This window comes from Artibeus jamaicensis, unplaced genomic scaffold (assembly GCF_021234435.1).
Source record: "Artibeus jamaicensis isolate MK-2021 breed Jamaican fruit bat unplaced genomic scaffold, CSHL_Jam_final contig_464, whole genome shotgun sequence".
NCBI lineage: Eukaryota > Metazoa > Chordata > Mammalia > Chiroptera > Phyllostomidae > Artibeus > Artibeus jamaicensis.
Window position 1 is genome coordinate 15,234,428 of NW_026521842.1, and position 24,792 is coordinate 15,259,219.

At 39.4% G+C, this 24,792-nt stretch overlaps 1 protein-coding gene across 1 annotated transcript in view; it reads right to left on the reverse strand.

The window, feature by feature from the left end:
• The window catches only part of PMFBP1 (polyamine modulated factor 1 binding protein 1), a 59,482-nt gene that overhangs the window by 13,091 nt on the left and 21,599 nt on the right, over window positions 1–24,792 (reverse strand). Inside the window, exons 5-14 of the mRNA XM_053666669.1 lie at window positions 21,685–21,906; window positions 14,859–15,029; window positions 10,740–10,850; window positions 8,345–8,471; window positions 8,087–8,244; window positions 6,108–6,348; window positions 3,818–4,007; window positions 3,490–3,643; window positions 2,699–2,866; window positions 2,290–2,427 (exon numbers count right to left, since the gene is read on the reverse strand). Coding sequence (XP_053522644.1) covers window positions 2,290–2,427; window positions 2,699–2,866; window positions 3,490–3,643; window positions 3,818–4,007; window positions 6,108–6,348; window positions 8,087–8,244; window positions 8,345–8,471; window positions 10,740–10,850; window positions 14,859–15,029; window positions 21,685–21,906 — 1,680 coding nt within the window. The remainder of the gene's footprint in view (window positions 1–2,289; window positions 2,428–2,698; window positions 2,867–3,489; window positions 3,644–3,817; window positions 4,008–6,107; window positions 6,349–8,086; window positions 8,245–8,344; window positions 8,472–10,739; window positions 10,851–14,858; window positions 15,030–21,684; window positions 21,907–24,792) is intronic.

A 24,792-nucleotide genomic window follows, 5' to 3' on the forward strand; every position in this document is an offset into this window, starting at 1 on the left:
ATATGAAATGTTAAAGGGACTTACATCTAAGAAAAAGAAGATAAAAAAGATGAACAGTGAAAGGACAGCAAACTCACAGTTATTAACAATCACACCTAAAACAAAAGCAAACTAAGTGGACAGCTAGATCAGAAGCAGAGACACAGAAATGGAGATCACATGGAGGGTTAGCAACAGGGGAGTGGGAGGAAGAGAAGGGGGGAGAAGGTACATAAAATAAGTAGCATAGATGGTAGGTAGAAAATAGACAGGGGGAGGGCAAGAATAGTGTGAGAAATGTAGAAGCTAAGGAACTTATGACACATGGACATGAACTAAAGGTGGGAAATGTGGGGGGAGAAGGTGTGTAGGGTGGAGGGGAATGAAGGGGGGAAATGGGACACCTATAATTGCATAATGAATAAAAAATATTATAAAGGTTTAAAAAATTGTTTCTTGCAAATGATCTTACCATAACTTAGAGAATCCATGAGAAGCAACTAAAAAACTATTACTGCTTATAAGTGAGTTTGGTAAAATGTCCCAATACAGAATAAATATATAAACATAAATTAGCTTTATTATTATTAACAGTAATTAATTATAAAATGTGGTAGAAGGCATCCTAGAATCAAGGAGGTAAAAAGAATCTCCATATATATTGCCTTGACTTCAGATGGGACATTTTTAAATTGACATATAAAATATTGATGAAATAAAAATATGTTTTAGAATGCAAAACTAAGCCTCTTTCTAATGGCTATTTCAATTGATTCATAATTGGGGCATGCTTTTATTTTTTTAAAGATTTTATTTATTTATATTTAGAGAGAGGGGAAGAGAGGGAGAAAGAAAGTGAGAGAAACATCAGTGTGTGGCTGCCTGTCATGTGTCCCCTACCTGGGACCTGGCCCACAACCCAGGCATGTGCCCTGACTGGGAATTGACTTGGTGACCCTTTGGTTTGTAGGCTGGTACTCAATCCACTGAGCCACACTAACCAGGGTGGGGCATGCTTTTAAAAAGTGGAACATGTTTACACACACATAAAACCCTCTAGCCTCCTGATTCCCACCAAAGGAGTTCTGAACTTAGTGCTTTTACTTCCACATTTACATGACTATCTTTCTTTTGGCAATTGTAATGACAAACCTCTATCAAGTACTTAAGTAGTAGCCCTTTTTGGCAGAGAGGTTCCTTGAGGATCTGAGTGACTTAGAACTTGCCTCTGGATCACAAAACTCCAGGGACATGAGATTCTCTGCTATCTAATATGGTAGACACTAGCCACATGAGGCTATTTACATTTAAATAAAACTAAAATTAGTTATATTAAAATTATCAATTCAGTTCCTGAGTTATACTAGGCCATATTCCAAGCACTCAGTAGCCACACACGGCTAGTGGATATGGTATTAGACAGCTGTAATTTAGAATTTCCTGTCATAGCAGAAAATTCTATTGGGCAGAGCTATTCTTAGAATAGTCATAGCATTTTAAGATTAACTTTTTTCTTTGTTATGTTGTGAAGTAATCAGACATGCTGGTTTCTCATTGGTAACCCAAGAGACCACCTATTAAGATGCTCCATTTTTCTTGCCCAGAAAGATGGAATGTATTCAGCTGGGGAAAAAACATTGCCATTCATGATGAAGGGGAAAGAGGTTTGATGTTAGACTCAGATGAACCATGTTCAAATGCTGGTCCATCCCATCCTTACTAATCAGTCACTTTAAGCCATAGCTTTTCTTTTTTTTGGTAAACTGAGGATCATAGTAACGTATGTCTTCTTGGGAGTAAAGCAGATGGAAGGCATGTAAAGGACTTACATAGACAATTAATAAATGATGACTGAACTCAAGCACAGTGCCTCGCATATGTTAGATGCATTTACTCCTTTCTGTCATCTTTATTGTGTAATGAAAAACAGCCACCTCCCCTTCCACCCAGTTTTTGTGCTTTGGCATTATTTTTGGAAGTGTTCCTCAGCAAACTGCCCCAGACAATGGATTCACTTAACTCTGGTCTCAGATGCAACATTGGAAGACTCGATGCCAAAGCCCAAATAGTCTGGGAGCTCCACCAGATGTTTTTAAATAAGACCTTCCACATGTGGAAGGAACAGTTCTTTGGCTGAGCAACTGGATACTGAAGGGGTACAATACTTGAAGGAGAGGAGAGGGGCTGCAGGTATCACAGGATGCACAAGGGCCCAGCATTTCTGTGGTGGGGGAAGAGCTAGGAGGTGATTTTAGGTCCAGGGACACGGAGTTCAAGTTTCTTACCCCCTTGGGGTTTCTGTCCACTCACCTCACTATTCAGCTCTTGGATGACTTTCTGACAGGTGTTGTATTTGCTGAGAGAAGACTCTAGTTGTGAAGAATGTTGCTTAAACTGTATTTTGAGATTCTCATTTTCTTCCTCCAAATTTCGCAATGTTTCTTTTGACTGTTCCCCAATTAAAGAACAAAGGCCAGAAAAGAGCTGTTACCCTCAGACTCCTTTAGAACCCCATTCGTCCTTCCCTCACCCACAGCTCCATTCTGCACCCTGTGTTATCTTAGGCCTTCTCTCTCCTCCCCGTTTGCCTTTCCCACCCCCCCTCCCTCCTCTCCTCAGATCTGAGCACCCACAGCCTCTGTATCCCACCAAGGTCTGCCTGGGCTCGTGTCTGGGCCTGTATTTATGACTCCGACTCTTCCAAGATTCTCCTTCTCACCGTCTTTTCTTTCTTTCTTTCTTCCTGTTGCAATGACTCCATCTCTACCTCCATCAGCTTCTCCTGTTCTTTGCTCTTTTTCAACTGTTCCCGTTTCTCCTCTAGTAACATCGTTACTTCCTTAAGCTCCACCTCTAGAGTGCTTTTGGTGGAGGTTAGCTCCCTGACCTGAGAAAATAAAGACTGACCTGAAAGACCTTGGACTGTATATTTTTGGAGAAACAAACAAACAAACTCAGACAACTGTACCCAGGGAATAGCTGAAATAAATATGAGGACAACTCCCTGGTTATTTAGCATGTGTGATAAAAAATGTTCCCTCTGATGTTCAGCAACATTGCCCCAGATTTTGAATTTGTTCATTTAGATATACCAATTTATTTTATTTACAGATCTAGTTTCAACAGCATCACCTTCTCTCCCACTTACCAAATCTTCCTACATAAAACCCTTTTGCATAAAGTTTTAAAAATCTGAGAAAGACATAAAAAGAATAATTCAGAGGTCAAAGACTTTAAATTAATTGACAAGGATAGCTTTTGAATCCCAGAAAATACCACATTGTCCTTTGATTCTTTTTAAACTTAGCTTAAGCATTTTCATGAAAATGCTTAAAATGCTTATTATTGGCTGTACAAACTAGAGCTGATTGGCTGGCTTTGCATTCAAACACAAATTCCGGACAATCTGTTCACCATGAATTGGCAGCGGCACCTTTTCAAATAAAGACAAATTTATTTAATATTAAGCAGAGCCAATGCTTGAGCTGGCTGCGTATTTGCCCTTCATACCTGGTGCTGAAGGAGTTTTACATGATCTAGCAGTTCATTCAGTTTTATATCCTGCTCATTCACTGTCTTCTGAAGCTGCTTCTTTTCCTTGTCTGAATTTTCAAGCTTCCTCAGGACCTCAGAGAGCTCTGATGTCAGCTCCTCTATCCGTTTCCTAAAGCAAAATGGCAACAATAGGAGGATGGACTTGGCAACAATAGGTGTCGGTGTTGGTGGACTGTGAGCTAGCCTCACGGGGCTTGCTATCCCAGTCCTTGGCAGCTGCCCACAGTGTCCTGACTGGCTGACAGGGAGAAAGGCTCTCTCCCTGGATGTGAGCCTGTGGTACCTGTTAAGTGTAAGTTCCTCTTCAGCCATTAGGAAATCCTTCTGCAGCTTCTGAAGTTCTCTCTGCAGCTCCTGGATGGTGTCTGCCTTCTGCTTCTCCGAGAGGATGCAGCTTTGCAGTTTCTTCTGGGCATCCTCCAGGTTATTCTTTGCCATACCAGCCTCTTCTTTGTACTGGGCTGCTTGCTGAGCTGCAGAAGACAGGAGACAAGCTAGGGCATGACCATGTGAGAAGGGAGTATGTGTGAAGATCAGATTCTTGAATCAGGCCAGTTAAAAAGTCTGTTCCTTTATTGTGTGACCTACTTCAATTTCCAATCTGTCCTCATTTCTCTCCATTTCATTATCACTCCTAAGGAGCTCTGTTAAATTATCTGTCTTCAACTACCCTCCAGCTGTGGTCTCCTTCTTGGCTAAACTTAAATGAATTGATAGCAATTGCTCAGTGTACCTTGTGCAACTCATGCAGGCATTAGGGGCACATCTTGATCCTTCTGGAGTTTAGAGTCTAGTGAGGGAACCATACTGGCCCACTTGGTATAGAGACCACGGTGATGTTAAACTTGCAATGATGGTCAACTTGGGAAGCAAGATCAATGTAAGAACAGTTGGAGCTGGACTCACAGAGAAAAAGGGGCTGAGCTACACCTTAGAAGAAGGGAATTCCAGATGAGGGGGGACAGAGTAAATGCCTGGTAAGGGAGTAGGGAAGTCAGGTGGGAAGAAGATGGGAAGAGATGGGTTTACTTGGAAAGGAATCTGGATAGGAGTTCTGGGAGGCCACTAACTAAGTGCATGGACTAAAGGAGGACTATGAATGCCTGAAAGGTTTGAAGTTGATTTTGTAGGCTCTTGAGTAGGGACCTGACATAAAAGAAAGAGTGCTTTAGGAACATTGGAATAAATTAAAATAGAGAAAGAATTCCTACAAGATCATTTAGCTTGTGTCCTCACCTTCAGTGGGTATGAGGGAAAAACACCCAAAGGAGTTGCTTATTGGAGTTTCTCTAAGCCCACTGTGTCCCCACATCTAGTGGTTTCTACCATCATTTCTACTTTAAACATTGCTCTCCTCACCATTTTTTCAGCCTGGAATACTGGAAGAAAGGTAGGCAAATGATTACAGACCTTGTAAAAAGGGAGAAAAAAAACTGATGCAGGGAAGAGAATAGGTTCATTGGGGATGCTGAGTTAGAGGGGAAGGTGGGTTGCCCAGGTGCAGGTAGTCTCTAAAGCCAAGACTGACCACAGGCATGAAATCAGGACCAGGGCCCCAGGTTTTAGCGTCATCTGCAGGGAAATGCAGCTCCGAGGAGGGAAGGTGCTCACTAAAGAATGAGTGTACATGGAGATGAGAAGAGCAGGAGGGCAGAGTCTTAGGGATGAATGATTCTATCAGAACAGAGGGAAACAATGATGATATTTCTGGGACTTATGTATCCAAAGCTAAGAAACACTTGTGAGGTATGGGGGCTGACAGCATAGATACACAGAGTCAGAGGAGGGTAAGGAGGGGAGCAAGGCTTTAGAACTTTCACTGTCCCCCCCAATTTCTATATCATGTAAAATAAAAAGAAAGATGAAATGCTGCATGAGCTAAAGAAGAACCTGACACAGGTTCAGACAACTCTCCCAAAACAGAGATGGAGTTGGAGAAGCAGCAGCTAATGACAACAGAACTTGAAAGCGTACAGTTCAGTGGTTTCTGGCATACTCACGAACTTGAGCAACCATCACCAGTATCTATTCCAGAACACTTTCATTGCCCTGTGTCCAGGGCAAGAAGTTATTGGTGACCTCCAAGAAAGCAGTTGTTAGCAGAGGAACAAGGACACACCCCATAGTATAAGCTGTGCAGTAGAATTTTTGGAGGGAATAAGAAAGGAGAGAGTGTCAAAAACCAGGAAAGGGAGAGATAAAATGTGTGACAAAGGTTCTGTAGAAGATGGGGAGGAATGTGGTGCAAATAAACAAAGTACAGAGACCTGTCCTCTCCGTGGCAGAGAAGGGAGAGGATCTCTGTCGGAACTGCTGAGGGAACAGTAGGCAGTTCACTTTCCCAAACTGAGCATCTGCTATGTGGTGAAGGTTCCAGAGGGATGGTGAGGTTGAGGGTGAGTGGAGGAGTGTAAGAGGTGGTTGTAACTGCTGAGATGTGAGACGAGACCGTGGGAAGATTTGGAATGAGAAAGTGGAGAGGTGGAGCGGGGAGGCTGTTCACAGAGAGAAAAGGGCTGCTCTAGCCCCGTGTGTCGGAAGTGTGGTGATGACAGTGCCTGCTGAGCCCTCACCAGCCAGCTTCTGCTGCTGTTGGGCATCTTCGAGAATGTCCTTCAACTTCTGGATCTCGGCTCGCAGGGCCCCACACTCCTCCTTGCTCTTATCCTGATTCGCCTCCTGGATGGCGATTTCGAGTTCTGTTGTGATTAGTTGCTGCTTCTCCCACTCCATCTCTTTTTTCAGGAGTGTTGTCTGAACCTGTGTCAGTTCCTTCTCTAGCTCGTGCAGCATTTCATCTTTCTCTTGGAGGAGCTGAGGAAAGCAAAGTGTTAATGCTAGTAAAGGCCTGAACAGAGGCAGGGCAGTCAGTCAGAGACTGTTCTGAGCCTGCTTATAGCCACCGTCTTCTCTTGTCTGGATATTGCAATAGCCTCCTACGTTAGCTCCTGCCTCCCCTCAGCCTTGTTCTCACTGCAGTAGCCTGAGGGGGGGCCTCTAAAATCGCAAGACAGATCTTGTATACCTCTTCTCAAAACCCTCCACTGGCTCCACCTCACTTAGAGAAAGGCCTCCCAGGATGCTCGTGATCTGATCTGATCCTTGGCTACCCCATTCCTCTCTGCTTCCGTTGGTCTCCTGGAACACTCCACGTGGACTCCCACTAGAGGGCTTTTGTCCTTGCTATTCCCTCTGCCTGGAATATTCTTCCTCAAGACCTTGGCCTGGGTAGCTTCCTTACTTCAAATCTCTTCCCAAATGTCACCTTGTCAAAGAGGCCTTCTCTGACCAACCTGTGTAAAACAGCCACACAGCTATCTTAGGAATTTATCAATATCTGAAATTATATGACATATTAATTTTGTTATTCATTATCTGTCTGCCCACACTAGAATGTAGGTTCTGTGAGAGTAGGGGTATTGCATATTTTATTATATTCTTTTAAAAAGGTTTTTTAAAAATTAAATTTATTGGGGTGACATTGGTTAATAAAATTTTATAAGTTTCAGGTGTACAATTCTATAATATTTGTAGTGCCTACAACAGTGCTTGGCATATCTTAGGAGCTCAAAAATATTTGTTGGATGGATATATGAATGACTCAGAGCTGTTTATCCAGACTCCTTGCTTTGTGTTGACATCTTCTCCAACTGCCTCTATTTTGACTGATGGATCACCTCTGTACCTTGAAATAGGAGGTAGGAATAACCAGTCAACCAATTGGATAATTTCTCCTAGCTCTATGAAAAATTTAGAGTTGGATAGTACTAGCTACAAAAGTTTGCATTAGTTTCACAAACTTTCTGTCCTTGGCTTCATTCCTAGGCTTTTCCAGGACATTCATTTATGTTGGCAACTACAGATCTTCTAGTACATAGCTCCATTAATATTTTCAAACTGCCCGATTTGCATATTCTAAGATATTTGTAATTTTTAAAGTTGAAATTCACTTCATACTCTTAATAAGGCTACACATTATTATTTTTAAACATTTAATTAATTTATTTTTAGAGAGGGAGCAGGGAGGGAGAAAGAGAACAGAAACATCAATGTGTAATTGCCCCTCACACGCCCCCTACTGGGGATCTGGCCTGTAACCTAGGCATGTGCCCTGACTGGGAATCGAACCAGCAAGCCTTAGGCTGGCACTCAATCCACTGAGACACACCAGCCAGGGCTACACATTACTTTATAGTATCTTTCCACTACCAACCATGAACAAAAGCATAAGGGGATGACACAAGTGTGTCCCAACTCTCTACCTTGCAGGGCTGGGGAAAAAACCTCTTCTAGAGTCAATTTATCTATTAAGGTCCCTGGATCGGGCTGTTTTATATATTTATTATGTGCTATGAGAACTACCAAAGAGGTAAGTACTCAGAATCATCTCTGGGTCTCAAGAGCCCACGGTCCTGTTGCACCTGTGTTGATGCTCTTCAAGCTATCACAGTGGGTGCAGAACTGCTGAACCTGCTCCATCTGGGCAGGGCTGGGCCTCACACCTGCCTTATTGGCAGTTCCAACAAGAGAACGCCTAGCCTTACTGCCTTACCGTGTCTTTCTTCAAACCCAGCTTTTGGGTCTCAGTGACCTGCATCTGCAGCTCCTGCAGCCGGTGCTGCAGGATCATGGATTCCTTCTCCTTCCTCTCCAAATGGGCAGATGTCTCCTCCCGCAGCCCGTGCAGGTCCAGCTCCAATTTCATCATTTCTACAGTGGCACGACACAGAGTACTCTTGCTTAGAGGTAGGTCCCGACTTCCTTCTGGATCCCTGCCTCTCCATGCCACAACCACCAGCCCACAGTGTACCCTTCATGATGTTTTTCTTCTGTTCTGACACGGCCTCAAGCTCCATGCGCAAGTCCTTCACGAGGTTCTGGTATTCCTCCACATGCAGGCACTGGCTGTCCTTCTGCTCCTGTAGGTGCTTCAAGATCTGGGCAGACAGAAGGAGAGCAGGGCAGGGTGAGAACAAGGGGGAAGAATGCTTTCCAAAATCCTGAATGTCCAGAACAGGCAAATCTGTAGGGTGCAAAGTTGACTAGTGGTTGCCAGGGTGGTGGTGGGGGTTGGGGGAATTGAGAGTGACTCCTCATGGATACAGGTTTCTTTTTGGAGTGATGAAAATGTTCTGGAATTAGTGGTGATGTTGCCCAACTCTGTGAATATACTAAAAGCCACTGATTGTACACTGTAAATGAGGTATTTTATGGCCTGTCCATTACATGGCTATTAAAAAAATTTAAAAAGGGATATGGAAGACTTCTCACACTCACATTGAATGTGCACAAAAGAAGCCACTTCTTTTTCCCTGCAACAATCAGTGTCCTTGATGGAGCGCCTACTGTGTGCCAGAAACTGTCCTAAGTGCTGCAAACAATGCAGACATAAATCCTTGCCCCCATGGAGCTGACCTTCTAGTAGGGTGAGACAGACAAAGAGCATAATAAGTAGTGACTTATACAGTAAAAAATGGTAAAAATTGGTAATTGCTGTGGAAGAAAAAGAACAGTAAGAGGGGAGTGGAGGTGATGGGGCAAGGGCAAGGGCAGGGGCAGGTATGTGGGGTTGCGATATTAAATGGGATGGATCGGTTGGCCTCACTGGGAAGGTGGCCTCTATGCAGGGACTTGCTGGAGGTATCTGAGGGAAGAACTTTGTAGCCAGTGACAAGGCCCCAGAGAGGGAACGTAGAGGAGACCATGTGGTTACAGTGGAGCCAGTGAAGAGGAGAGTAGCAAGAGATGAGGTGAGGAAGTTGGGTCAGTTATGGCTTGTAGTCCTTTGGCAAGAACTTTGGCTTCTACCCTGAAGGAGAGGAAAATGGGCTGTAACCAAGAGAAGGAAGGAGCATGAACCCATGGTAAAGGAGGAGCAATTAGGTATCTGGGCATCAAAGGAGTCTGGGAGGAGTTATTTGTGTGATTTCAGTGTAGATGGTGAGTGTGGCATGAAGATGGGACAGCTGGAGAAATGCAGGGCAGTCTCCACATGACTCAGGTGGGCACTGCAGGGACTCAAAGGCCCAGTATATGCCAGGCCAGCAGAGCAGGGAGAGGACTGCCGGTATTAACTGAGATGTAAATGGTTCCATTCCTAATAGAATATTGCGCTAACATGAAGGTTTTGGATAGGATACACAAAAATGGCAGGGGAAGGTTTCTTGGGATAGTCTATATCACTTTTTAAAAATAGAGTGTTAAAAAAGGAATTAGGGTTTAGTGTACATGGTTTTCAGTTTTGCAAGATGAAAAAGTTCTAGAGATTTGTTACACATCTATGTTAATATAGTTAACATGGATGAGCTATATACTTAAAAGTGGTTAAGATGGTAAATTTAATGTCGTGGTTTTTTAAAAACTACTATAAAATGAAATAGGGAGAAATAAAGACATTTTTCAGACAAAAATGAAAAGGGAGTGTTATGAGATCTTGCTGTAGGTCAGGATGTGAATAACATGGAACTGACCTTTAAAATAAATATTGACAGATGTCCATGGAGGAAACTCCAAAGTTCAATATCGATCGCTTATTCATTCAAACTTTCTGGGATCAGAAAGACTTTGCTCCTCTGCTAGAGAACTCCTTGGAGAGCTGTAGGTGCTGTCTGCACTCTCTGCCACCCCTGTTGCTCCTATTTCACCATCAGCAGGCTGCTCTCACATGCCCACAGCATGGCCTCATGTGTCCAGCTTTGCCTTGTACCTCAAGTTCAGCCACGACTCACCTAGGAGAGGACCTAACCTAGTCTTGACTACTGGTTGGTCAAATCTTGCTATTTGTTTACATGGCTTAAATGCTTATACGGTATGAGAATCTACTTTTGAGATGCCTTGAAATTTTGTAACATCAGGTTTTCAAAAGAGTGATGAATTTGAATTAATAATCTTCCCTAAATTTGGTGCTTTTCAACTCCAACCAGAAACTAGAAGGCTGGAATGGTCATTCTGAATCCAGCAAGCCTCTACCTTGTGTAGGTTCACTGTTGGAACTGCATAAAGGGACAGGGGCTATTCCAAAACCTAATGCTGGCAGACACTCTTGTTGGGACTTGGATACATTATATACAGTATCCACAGAGCAGGGCCAACCAAGACTACACAGATATAAAATATAATATAAAAATTAAAAATAAGCAGGAAAACCCAGAATCAAACCCAAATTGGATGGCCCACCGGGCACAAATAAGCAAAAGTTTTCCCACCTTTTTGATGTCTTCACAATCTTCTGAGGAGCTAGGAGGATGTCGGTGGGTGGCTGTATAAGAAGCAAAGTCTGCTTGTAATTTTATCAAAGCCTCTTCACGCTCTAGAACCTGCAATTGAACGCAGGTCGGTTATGCTGCATGATCAATGTAATATCTTTATTACTACCACTATTTTAGAAGGGTGTTCCTTTTATCATCCTAAGTCTGTCTGAACATTGTATAATTAATCTCATACTTCCTGTGGGGTTGGTATGAGGAAGGAATTATGTTCTGAATCTTACATCAAGGTTCACTAAGCCATAGACAATGATTTGTTTTGAGTTTGTCAGTGGACACATTTTGGACTCCCTCCTGAACCTCTGTGTGGTCCAGTTTCTTAGGCAGATGAAGGTTCTCTGGAGGCTGTGACATTAGGAAATATGCACTTAATCTACCAGAAGATGTGGTTCAAAGTTCAAGAATTAAAGAGGAAAGTTCTTTATGGAATGAGCAAATGTGTATGTATATTTTTTAAATTAAAAACATGAAAAATTATAAAAATATATTTTATTGATTATGCTATTATAGTTGTTCCATTTTTTCTCCCCTTTATGCCCCCCAACACCAGCATTCCCCCTCTTCTTATGTCCATGGGTTGTACATGTAAGTTCTTTGGCTTCCCCATTTCCCATACTATTCTTAACTTCCCTCTATTTTGTACCTACCATTTATGCTTCTTCTTCCCTGTACCTTTTCCCACATTCTCCTCCTCCCCTCCTTGCTAATATCCCTCCATGTGATCTCCATTTCCATGATTCTGTTTCTGTTTTAGTTGTTTGCTTAGTTTGTTGTTTTTCTTTTTTTAGGTTCAGTTGTTGATAGTTGTGAATTTGTTTTCATTTTACTGTTTGTATTTTTTATCTTCTTTTTCTTAGATAAGTCTCTTTAACATTTCTTGTAATAAGGGCTTGGTGATGGTGAACTCTTTTAACTTGACCTTATCTGGGAAGCCCTTTATCTGTCCTTCCATTCTAAATGGTAGCTTTGCTGGATAGAGTCATCTTGGGTATAGGTCCTTGCCTTTCATTACTTGGAATACTTTCCAGCCCTTTCTAGCCTGAAAGGTGTCTTTTGAGAAGTCAGCTGACAGTCTTTTTTTTTTTTTTAAATATTTTATTTATTTATTTTTCGAGAGAGGGGAAGGGAAGGAGAAAGAGTGGGAGAGAAATATCAATGTATGGTTGCCTCTCATGAGTCCCCTGCTGGGAACTGGCCTGCAACCCAGGCATGTGCCCTGACTGGGAATCGAACCGCGATACTCTGGTTCGCAGGCCCGCGAGCTGATAGTCTTATGGGAACTCCTTTGTAAGTAACTGTCTCCTTTTCTCTTGCTGCTTTGAAGATTCTCTCCTTATCTTTAATCTTGGGTAACTTAATAATGATGTGCCTTGGTGTGTGCTTCCTTGGGTCCAACTTCTTGGGGACTCTGAGTTTCTTGGGCTTCCTGGAAGTCTATTTCCTTTGCTAGATTAGGGAAGTTTTCCTTCATTATTTTTTCAAATAAGTTTTCAATTTCTTGCTCTTCCTCTTCTCCTTCTGGCCACCCTATGATTCAGATGTTGGAACATTTAAACAGAGGTTCCTAAGCCTCTCCTCATTTTTTAAAAAATCTGTATTTTTTTATTTAGTTATTTTTCAAGTACAGTTTTCTGTCTCTTTCTCCCATCTCAACCCACCCCGCCCCGTGCTCCCCACCTCCCTCCCATTTCCACCCCCCTCAGTTATTGTCCCTGTGTTCTTTATACTTGTTCCTTTAAATCCCTCCCATTTTTCCCCCTTAAATTCCCTCCCCTCTTCCCTCTGGTCACTGTCCCCTTGTTCGCTATTTCAGTGTCTTTGTTTTTATTTTGCTTGCTTATTTGTTTTGTTGTTTAGCTTCCTGTTAAAGGTGAGATCATGTGGTATTTATCTTTTAACACCTGGCTTATTTCACTCAGCACAATGCTTTCCAGTTCCATCCATGTTGTTGCAAAGGGTAGTAGCTCCTTCTTTCTCTCTGCTGCATAGAATTCCATTGCGTATATGTATCACAATTTTTTGATCCATTCATTTACTGATGGGCACCTAGGGTGCTTCCAGCTCTTGACTATTGTAAATTGTGCTGCTATGAACATTGTGGTGCATAGGTTCTTTTGGATTGGTGTTTTAGGATTCTTAGGATATAATCCTAGCAGTGGAATTGCTGGGTCAAAAGGAAGGTCAATTTTTATTTTTCTGAGAAAATTCCATACTGTTTTCCATAATGGTTGTACCAGTCTGCAATCCCACTAACAGTGAACTAAGGTTCCCTTTTCCCCACAACCTCTCCAACATTTGTTGTTTGTTGCTTTGTTTATGGTAGCCATCCTGAATGGTATAAAGTGGTATCTCATTGTGGTTTTAATTTGCATCTCTCTGATAGCTAGTGATATTGAGCATCTTTTCATGTGTCTCTGGATCTTCTGTATGTCTTCCTTGGAGAAGTGTCTGTTCAAGTCCTTTTCCCATTTTTAAATTGGGTTAGTTGTCTTCTTAGACAACTTCTTAGAGTGCAGTTGTGTGAGTTTTTTTATATATTTTGGAGATTAAACCTTTGTCTGAGGCATCATTGGCAAATATGTTTTCCCATACAGTTGGTTGTTTTTTGAATTCTTGTTTCTTCATTCTGTTCTGGTTGAATGTTTATTTCTTCCTTCTTGTCCAAACCATCAATTTGAGTCCTTCCCTTCACTGTTGGTTCCCTGTATATTTTTCTTTATTTCACTTTGTATAGCCTTCACTTTTCCATTTTGCCACCATACTCAACCATTTCTGTGAGCATCCTAATTACCAGTGTTTTGAACTCTGCACCTGATAGGATGGCTATATCTTCATCACTTAGTTCTGTTTTTGGAGCTTTGATCTGTTCTTTCATTTGGGCCATATTTCTTTGCCTTGATGCACCCGCTACATTGTAAGGGGTGGAGCCTTATGTATTTACCAGGGGGCGAAACCCATGTCATTACTTGTGATGCTGCATGTGGGGGAGGGGTCTGACAGGGAACAACGATGCTTGCTTGGCTTTAAGTCATTTTGCCCCCTACCCACAAGCAATTTGGGCCCTTTTGGTGCTGATTCCTGGGTGAATAGGTTTGTGCACATTCTAGGATCCTATGGGTCTCTCCAACTAATTCTCCTGTGGGGTTGGAAGTTTTTCCTGCTGCCGCAGCCCCCACAGTTTTTACAGCCAAAGGTCTTTGTGGCTTTCTTTTCCCTGGATGGCACAGTCTCACTCCCCAGTTGTTCCCCCTGGTTTATCTGCATGCAGATTTGGGACTGCCAGCTGTTGCCTCGCCCACCCAGTTCTCTAGCCACCGCTATGCCAGGCATCCTCTCTGCCCTGGCTGCCTGTCTCCACCCCTCCAACGGGTCTGGATGAATGTTTCTTCTTTAAATAAAGTTCAACTTTCTGTCAGTTTCAGTTATTTTTTTTTTTTTTAAATTTGTTGTTGTCCTTCTTTAGGTTGTTTGAGGAGGTAAAGTGTATCTGCCTATACCTCAGTCTTGGCTGGAGGTTGAAATTTTTGTTGTTTGTTGAGAATAATTCAAATAAAACCCAAGTGTTGGTAACAAGAAGTGAAAATTTCCTCTCCATTTATTCTTCCCCCTTTCATTTCCCCTAAGGGTGAGGGGACACATGGCTAATTTCCAGTTTATACTTCTATATCATGATTAAAGACAAAATAAAAGTGGAACTACATATAGGATTCTGCAACTTATTCTCAACAATATATCACAAGCATCCTTCCATGTAGCCCTTATAGATCAGCTTAATCCATTTGCTTGGTTGCATATTATTCCACAGAATACCCATATCTCTTTAACACTTTCCCTCTTGATGGGCACTTATGTTGTTGTGTGAAAGATTTTAAGTTTCTTTACAGTCTTGAACTAAGTGTAGTGGGGAGGATGCATACCATGGAGAATATAAATAAAAAGCAGAGACAAGTTTATTTAAGACAATAAAGAGTCCTGAAAAAGATTACTTTAGGCGACTCTTTTACCCCCTTTCTTTTCTCTTTTGGGTCTCAGAAAAGTGTTCTAGAAATAGGCACTTACCAAAGCATTACTGCAGGCTAGCTTATTCCGAAGTTCCTGGATCAGATCATCCTGTTCAGAGATCTTTTGCCAGACTTCAGACAGTCGTTTCAGAGTTTCTTGATGCTCTTGAATCACGCAGGGAGAAGTGTATATACGCACCTTTGAGTGATCACCCTTGCTCTCAGGTTCCTGGGATATTTAAAAATAGTGGGTGGTTTTGTTTATAATTATTGTACTAAGAATGCTGTGATCATGAAAAATCTCTAGACCTCTACTCTAAAAGTTCATGCTCATATATGTGAATCATAACTTTCTTAACAAAAGAAAAATCAGCAAGTGTCTGCACATGGTATAAAGTTTAAACAGCTCATGAGAGAATAATGAAAAGTCAGTCTTCTTCCATCTTGGCCCTCAGGTCCCCTTCTCCATCACAGTCCTTGTTTCTAGTCTTTGGGGTATCTCTTCAGAAATATATGTGGTATATAATCCCCCAATTTTTTTGCCTACACATATGAAAGTCTTGTACACACTATCATAAATTATGTTTTCACCTGATAATTTATTTAGGGTATTTTCCATGTTGTTACTTGTAGATCAATCTTCTTTTAAAAGTAACTTCAAATGGAAAATACAGGTAGATAGTATGCTTTTAAAGTTTGTAATGTTACAATTTCTCTTTGAACACCTTCTCTAAGCCTATACTTATTGCATTCTCCAGAGATGACCATTTGTGCATAGCCTCCTAGAACTTTATCTATACATTTACATACATACAAATGAAACTATAGAGTGCAGATATTATGTTGTCTTTTAAAAACTTAAAAATAGATTTTGTCACTTAACAAGATGTCTTAGAAGTTTATCCATGTAAGTACATGTGCTTGTATCTTGTTCTGTTAAATTCCTTTTAAATGTGTTTATCTAGTATCCTACTAATGAAAATATATTGTATTTTGTTGTTTATAATGTACATCCACATTTTTGGCCCAAAATTTCAGGGAAAACATCTTCTGTTTTAATTCAATTTTTTATTTATTTATATTCATTAAGAAGACCAATTATTGTATTCCAGAGTATTGTTTTGCATGTGGATATCATTATTGTTTTCTAGAGTTATACTTTTAATGCATAAATAAATAAAAGAGTTAAAAACATTTATATAGATACAGAATTAGTACTACCCATGAATAATGTGCATCCTTATTTTTTCCTGAAAAATTTGGGCAAACAAGTTGTGTTATACATGGCAAAATATGGTAGGTTGTTGTCCAGTTTCTTTTTCCTAAAGAGAACCTGAATATTTTGGCATATAAGTCTTTGAATTCCCTTTCTGGTATATGTGTAGATTAAATTAATACAAGTAGGACTGCTAGGACATACTTAAAACTTTGGTAGATACTACACAATTGTTCTAAGAAATTGTACCAATTGACATTGTCATCAGTTTGTGTATGCCTGTTCTCCTAGAATCATTTTTTAAATGTCTTTTCCCAGATCATCTGAAATCATACATGAAGATTACTACCTGCTCATTGGTCTGTACTAATAATACGGGGAACTGATGCAGATAATCAACAAAAGAGCAAATTGTTCTAGTTCATATGGTAGGTCCTTTCTCCATTAAATTAATTTCCCTAACTAGGCTTTTCTGGGCAAAGTTAGAAATAGCTCATGTTCACTGAGCATGAAAGCTGCCATGAGCAAGCTCTAGGAGGGTGAGTCATAAGTCTAAAATTGGCCATAAATAATGTTCTTATAAATAATTTAGTGTGTAAGTGGGCAGAGGAATAAAAAACAGTAGAAAAGTTAAGAAACAGGAAGAAGCTATCTACAGGTCCCAATATTTCCTTAATGCTACAGTATTAAAAATAAAAATTAATTTAAAGTAACAAGCAAAATTTCCTGAGTTGCAGAAAAATGTACATTTTCAAATTCAAAGGATCAGTTAAGTGCTGAGAGGCTTAATGAAAAGTAAATTAAAAAGCCCTGAGTCTAAAAACTTACAGAATTCAAAGATAAAACAGTTAACTTAAAAAAAATGACAAACAGATTGAGATCTAAAAATTCCTTTTTAACACTGTAAAAGACAACACAATAATATCTTCAATGATTTAAAGGCAGGTGCTTTTGAAAATTTGTATACCCAGCCAAACTAGCGTTAAAGAATGATAGTAAAATAAATCTTATTCAGACATGGAAATATTGAGAAATTTTACCACCCACAATTCTTTCTGAAGGAATTAACAGGGAATTATTACAACAAAAGGAAAAATATAAAAATGCAGAAGAGGTGGAGCATACTGCTGAGTAATGAGAAAAGTTGGTTTTATTTATAATATTAAGGAACTATACATTTATATGTTATATAAACAGTTCTAGATAGTTAGAAAAATAAACACTTTCTAAGTCATCTTAGGGCAGCATAATCTAGGCTCCAATGATATAAGAGCACAAAATTTGGAAATATCAAACTAATCTTACTTCTGAAAATAAATGCAAAAATAAAATTTTAACAAATTTAGTATAGCAGTTGATTATAATATAATGATGTACTACATTATTATTAAAATAATAATGTCATGTTCAAGTGGGATTGAATCCAGGAACTAAGGATTAGCCTATACATGAAAATCTATTAGTGTAATCTACTTCATTAAAGGAAAAAACTCTATAATTACCTTGAAAGATGCTAACAAAAACTTCAGATTAAATTCAACATGCATTCCTGATAAAAATCATTGTATAGACAGTCACACTTTCAACTTGAAAAAAGATATTAACAAGCTGCCAAGAATAGACAGTATATTTAATGGTGAAATACTACAAAACATTTAATTTAAAGTATCAAAGCAAGTATGCTAAAATTTTATAATGTTCTAGAGGTCCTGGTCAGTGAAGTAAGATGAAACATAAGCATAGCAACAGCAATCCTGAAAAAGAAGAATAAAGTTAGAGGAATCACATTACCTAATATCAAACTATACTATAAGGCCATAGTAATCAAAACAGCATTGTACTGGCATAAAAACAGACACATAGCTCAATGGAGCAGAATAGAGAGCTAGAAATAAATACATACCTTTTAGCCAATTAATAATTCGACAGAGGAAGCAAGCACATACAATGGGCTAGAGATAGTTTATTCATTAACTGGTATTGGTAAAATTGAACAAATACATTCAGAAAAATAAAACTAGACCACTTTACACTACACACAAAAGTAAATTCAAAATAGATTAAAGACTCAAATATTAGACCTAAAAATAAAAATCCTAGAAAAAATATAGACAGTAAATCTTACACATTGCTTATAGCAATAGTTTATCAAATATATCTCCCCAGGCAAGGGAAACAAAAGAAAAAATAAACAAATGGGACTACATCAAACTAAAAAGTTTTTTGTATAGCAAAGGAGACTGTCAACAAAATAAAAGACATCCTGCAGAATGGAAGAACATATTCACCAATACATCTGATAAGGCGTTAATATCCAAAATCTGTAAAAAACTAACATACCTCAACACCAAAAAATCAAACAACCCAATTAAAATATGGGCAAAGGCTCTGAATAGATGCTTATTCAAAGAGGGCACACTGATGGCCAATAGACATAGGAAAAGATGTACAACATCACTAATCATAGGAGAAATGCAAACTAAAACAACAATGAGATATCACCTCATTCACCTCATTCAGAATGACTATCATCAATAAATTAACAAACAACAAGTGCTAGTGAGGATATAGAGAAAAGGACACTGTTTTGTACTGTTGGTGGGAATGCAGACTGGTGAAACCACTGTGGAAAGCAGTATGGAGATACCTCAAAAAATTAAAAATGAATGTGCCTTTTGACCCAGCAATCCCACTTCTGAAAATATATCTGAAGGAACCCAAAACTCTAATTCAAAAGAACATAAGCATCCCTATGTTCATTTCAACATTATTTACAATCACCAAGATTTGAAAGCAACCCAAGTGTCCATTAGTAAATCAGTGGATAAAACAACTATGGGACATTTACAAATGGCATACTACTCAACTGTAAAAAGAAAATTTTACCCTTTACAACAGTATGGATGGACATTATATTAAGTGAGATAAGCCAGTCAGGGAAAGACAAATGATTTCACTTATATGTGGAATCTAATGAACAAACTGAACTAACAGCAAAATAGAGATAGACTCATAGATAGAGAACAGGATGACAGCTATTGGTGGGATGAGGTTTACAGGGAGGGATTCAGCAAAAAGGAAAAAGGACTTGGACATGGACACAGTGTGATGATTGTAGGGGGAGGGAGTATAGGGGGTTAAATGGTAATGGAAAATATACAATAAATAAATAAATAAATAAATAATTTAGAACTCAATATTAAAAAAAAGAAAAGAAAAATAAGTTGTACAAATGTTGAAAAAGAAGGCAATTTGGAGAAATCCAAGAGAGTCAACTGAAAATCTGATAAAAGAGCTCAATAAGGTGGCAGGATAAGAGTTTTTTTCTACATCAGTAATAATTAGTAAAAAAATAAGTGAATAAAAGATCTCACTCATACAACCAATAAAACTATAATATATCTAGAAATAAACATAGCAGGAAATAGGTGAGATATATAAAGAAAAGTGTAAAATCTTCCTGAAGAATACAAAAGAAAATTTAATAAAAGTGGAAGCATGTGATGTTCTATAGGGTATGCTAATTTTCCCAAATTAACATATAATTTGAAATTAGGTCAACATAAATCTAAATTTTTCCTAGAAAAGGTGTACAAAAATGGCCAAGGAACAGAGAAGTAGGGTCTGCCCTAAAAGGAGCTATCAAAACATATGTCACTTTTTTTGGTCACTAAATAACTTTTACCCTGGTGCAGGAACTGGCAAGAGATAAAAGGAAATAAAGTGTCCAGAAATAGCCATGGGTATAGAAGACCTGGTCAGTATGCTGGGTTGGCCCTTCATTATTGGAGAAGGTTGGGATATTCAATAAGTAGATTTGGGGCAACTGAAGATCCATTTTGATAAACTTAAAATTATAGCCTTATCTTATTATATATACATGAGAACTAAACAAATAAATAAAATTTCCAGATGGACTACAGATAAAAACATAAAAATATAAAATTATGAAAGAACTAAAATAAAATATAAGACAATCTTTTGTAATTGTGGGGGTAGAGAAAGCCTTCCTAAAGTAAGACATACAACCTAAAATCTATAGAGAAGGATGGAGTTTCAATTCTATAAAGATTAAAAATATCTCTATGGTGAAAAACACCATTAATAAAATGAAAAACTACCAAGTAGGAGAAAATATTTGTAATACATGTAATAAATCATTATTACCTGTAATATATTAAGAATCTCCTATAAATCAATACAAAAAAAGGACTAACAACCCAATAAAAATAGGTTAAGGATTTAAACAAGTAATTCCTAAAACAGAAGTCCACATGAACAGTGTTCAATACTTCGTTAGTGTCGTGGTCATTGTGATGTGCTTCCCAAACTCCCTTCAGCAAGGCATCACCTACTACTTAGGGCAGAAGAAGACTTTTCCCTCTTCCTGGGGATAGCTCACATCCAATCAACATGGAGGTATACAGGCCAGCCCCCTTCCTCCCAATTTAGGACCACTCTGAAGGACCATCTAGCCCCAGAGCTTCCCATGGAGTTGGCTGAGCCTTTGTGGAGACAGCATCACAGCTCAGCTTTCCCTCTGCCTCACCCTGCTTTTGTCCCCTTTGTTTCACAGGTGTTGGTACTAAGAGTTCTCTCCAAAAATTTCCTGCATGCTAATCTGTTTCAGAGTCTGCTATCGGAAGAAGTGAATCCAAAACTCTTAGAATGAAAAGAAATAAAAGTTATAATTGAGAAAAACTTTTTTCCATCCATCAGACTGAAATATATATGGAGTAGGAGGAAATAAACTCCCTTAATTATTACTGTTAAAATGGGTAGAACCTTTCTGGTATGTACTTTATAAGTATCTTTAAACATTAAAAATAAGCATATCCTGTGGTCCAGCAATCACACTTGAGGAAATTACCTCACAGAAATGAGAATGTTCCTTACAGCTTATTTGTAATAGACAAACCCGTCAGTAGATGGTACAGTCATGCTATAGAATACAAGTAGTAACTAAAAGAAATTAAGATACATTTAAAAAGCAAGTTGTAGAATCACACTCATAAAACGATCTATTTATGTAAAAAAAAATCCTAACTATATATGTAACTGTACAGCAAAAGGCTGGGGAAGATTCCCAACACCTTACGTAAGGGATTGCCAAGGGGAAGAGGGGCATGGAGGAGGCTGAAGGTGGACTTCCACGTTTGAGTTCCACATTCTGTCTAGAGAGCCTACATCATTGTATTGAATGTTACTTGTGTAACTAAAAAGAAGCAACTGGAAAAAACAAATTCAGGCATTTGGGCTTTTCTTTCTCATGTTTCATGTCTTTCTCCACCTGTTGGATCCTGAAGTCATGATGTGCATGAGTCCTATGACCTAGAGAAGCCTTTCACCAGACCCTCATGAGAACATGAAAGACTTGAGAATGACAGAAAACTGTACTTGAAAAATAATAATAAAAAAAAAAGACTTGAGAATGTGTTTGGTAATTCACTTCCTGCCTTATTTGAAGTGGTGCCTTTTTATATTGATTACGGGCCTCAAAATTCCTAAAGAACAATGTAAAGGGGACACGAAGGCTTGTTGTTCAAAGCTGAGGGCCTCGTCATTCAAGGGAAGGAATGACATCTGGTTGAAGGTCTGGGTTCCTGGTGGAGAAGGCTGGGACTGTTACAGGGACCTCCTGGTTTGAGAGGCCTAGGTTAAGTCCTACCTGACTGACAATCCCGCTGAGCTCCCCTTCCAACATCTTCACTTGGCACTCCAGTAATTCAATGTTGCTTAGGGAAGTCTGGTATTTATCCCTGTAGAGGTTTAAGCTTCTTTCTAGGGAGACAATCTTGTCCCCGGCCAAGGCAAGTTTCTCCTGTGCCAAGTGGAGCTTCTCCCCTGTGCTCCCAGTATGATTTCCAATTTCCTCCTCATAGAGAGTCACCTGTTGGTGCAGGAATGAAACCATGTTGAACCCACAGAAGCATCTAATGAGCAAAGAATGTGGCTCTAAGACTCCATGCAGAAGAGTCTTATATCTTAACTCATCTTACAAAACAGATACACAGGACAGACCCAGCACAGATCTACGAGCTATAATGTATAATATCAGATTGTTAATGATTGGAAATAAAAAAGGTTATCCTATTTAGAAGATAAGCTTCTTACCGTCTAAAGGCAGGGGCCATATCTATTTTCCATTTGGCCTGGCATGTAGTAAGACCTTCATAAAGACTTGTTAGTTGATTAATAGGAATCAATTTGTATAGTTCCATTTTTTAAGGGCTTGAAATGCCAGCATTCTCTCTTTCCTAGGTATTCTCTAGAGGTCTAATTTAGAAAATGCAGAGCACCTTGTGTACACAGGTCCACGTCAGCAAAGTTCCCTAGAGATAGTGGGGGAACATGACCTGAAGTTCCTCTGGGATTTGTACAATCTTTATTTAGATTCCTTTTCTTCCTAATCAGTTAATTAGCCAACCAACTGACATATTTATTGAATGCGCATGAGCAATGTCTGGTGTGCTGAGGGGGTACATAATATTATATGACATAGGCTCCTCACTCAGAATTTATAAACTCTGACAATTTTGGGAAGAGATTATTTAAAATTAGCAAACAACTGTACATAGTGGAGAGTGCTAAATTGTATGGCTTGAATTACATGTATGGAAGGAGTTAAGAACAAAGAATTGCCAAGGAAGCCTTAACTTAGGTTCAAATAGTTCAGTGCAGAATTAAAATAGAACAATGTTCTATTGGTTTAAGCTCATTATAGTTGCTGCCTGCCATTTAAGATTCTTCTTAGGAAAGGGTCATTTAGTTGGAAGTGTTTATTAGGTAAGGAGAAAGAGAAAAGGAATATTTTATATTCAAATGTTTATAATAGAAGCTGCCAGTGGCCTGTGCATATCCCCTCGGCACTCACTGATTCTTTGCATGCTAAATTCATTCCAGCCACGGGCGTCTTCAACTCTGTCTAAGAGATGTTCTGGCCCTAGGGGCCCACCCACACAGGAGCACAAGGCAGGTTACAAGTACTGGGGAGTTAATACTCCCAATGCAGTCCTCAACCAATGACTGGGGTATATTCTACACCATCTCCCAGAGTTCTCCAGCGACTGAACCCCAGCTGTCTACAACAGGGGTCTTAATAGCTTTTCTTTTTGGGCTCCCTGTCCTTCTTTGACTTACTCTCTACTTTCTTAACTTGCTTCCTAGGATCACTTCCTGAATTAACTACCTATATCTATCTCCTTGTCTTGGGGTCTTCTGTTGGGAAACCCAACCTTACGCAGAAGTTTGATGCTTCTGAGCAATAAATATCGAGAGAGTTTGGCAGAATGCCTAAAATAATTTTCCCAGTGTTTTCCTGGTTTGGGATCTGTATCAGTGACTGCTATTGCTACTACTACTTGTTGTATCACTTCTTCATTTCCTCATTAGTAATAGCACCTTGATTTTATTTGGGACAGCAGTGTACTTCACTAAAACAGCACATTTTCTAGGCTCTTTAGCTGTAGCCACGTGACTAACTCTGGCCACTGATACAAAAGTAAAAGTGTGTGGGGCTTTTGAAGTGTCCTTAAAAGGGAGGAGTCTGCCTTTCTCTCCACATTCCCCAACCTCATCCTGATTATCTGAATCAAGGATGTGATGGCTGGAGCTCCAGCAGCCACCTAAAAAATGGAAGCCTTGAGCTGATGGTGGTAGAGCTAAAAGATAGAACCCTTGGTACCTGATGACACACAGGTACCACAACAGTCCTAGACCTTTTTTTTTTAATATGTCATAGAAAAAAAAGTATCTTATTTAAGTGCTATTAGTTGGGAGTTTTCTGTTATATGCAGCAAAATAGAATCACAACGAATTCAGGGCCACTTTATCCAAGCTAGACTCTTGTTTAAATTATAGTGAGTTTTGAGTTTCAACAACAGTCCTGTGTTAGCTTTATTACCCCATGATTTATGCTCACCAGTTTTGTTTTAGATTGTATTTTGTAGGATATCCTTTTTCAGTTCCTTTCCCACCCAACCCTTTTAAACAAATTCTTATTGGCCATAATATTCCCTTTAAAAAATTCTGTGTTCTTTAAGGCCCCTCAGAAAGCCCCTGGAGCTAGTCCTTAAGCAGCAGGGCACAGTTACATAGCAACAGCACCAGCACCATCCAAGATAGGCCTTGGAAATTTATCTTTAAAGACAAAGGAAGAAATGCCAGGGGAGGCTGCCTGTCTCATTACTTAGAGCCCATGGTTTTACTGATGCTAATGCTGCCATTGCTCAACTGGTTTAAGTTCTTTTATAGCTGTGGTCTTTGTAATTCCATAGGTATTCTCTCTTTGGTTTAAAAAATACAACCCTGGAATGTGCATAGAAATGAATGTCCAGAATATAGTTAAAATAAGTCTAGATGATCTCAAACTCCCATCCAAACAAAATGACTGATGTAGTATTCTCAATGACTGACTCAGACTCAATATCTGGTTATATTATCAACTGTGCCAATACCAGGAATTTATAGATTATCAAAACTTAGTTTTTTTAAGAATGGTTCATTTAATAGACCTTATGCTCTTTTTTATAACCCTCAGAGACCTAGACTCATTTGCAATTTAAATTACAATGGTAATAAAATGGAACCATGGTCCTTCACACATATGGCACACACACATGTGCACACATACATGTATCACATATCCCACATGTATTAATACTGGAGCTCTCACCAACTTACACCACTCTGTTTAGTTCTCTCTGCTCAGTTTTAAAAAAATCAAGAATTAAAGACTTCCGCCAAGATGGAGGCATAGGTGGATGTGCCGTGCCTT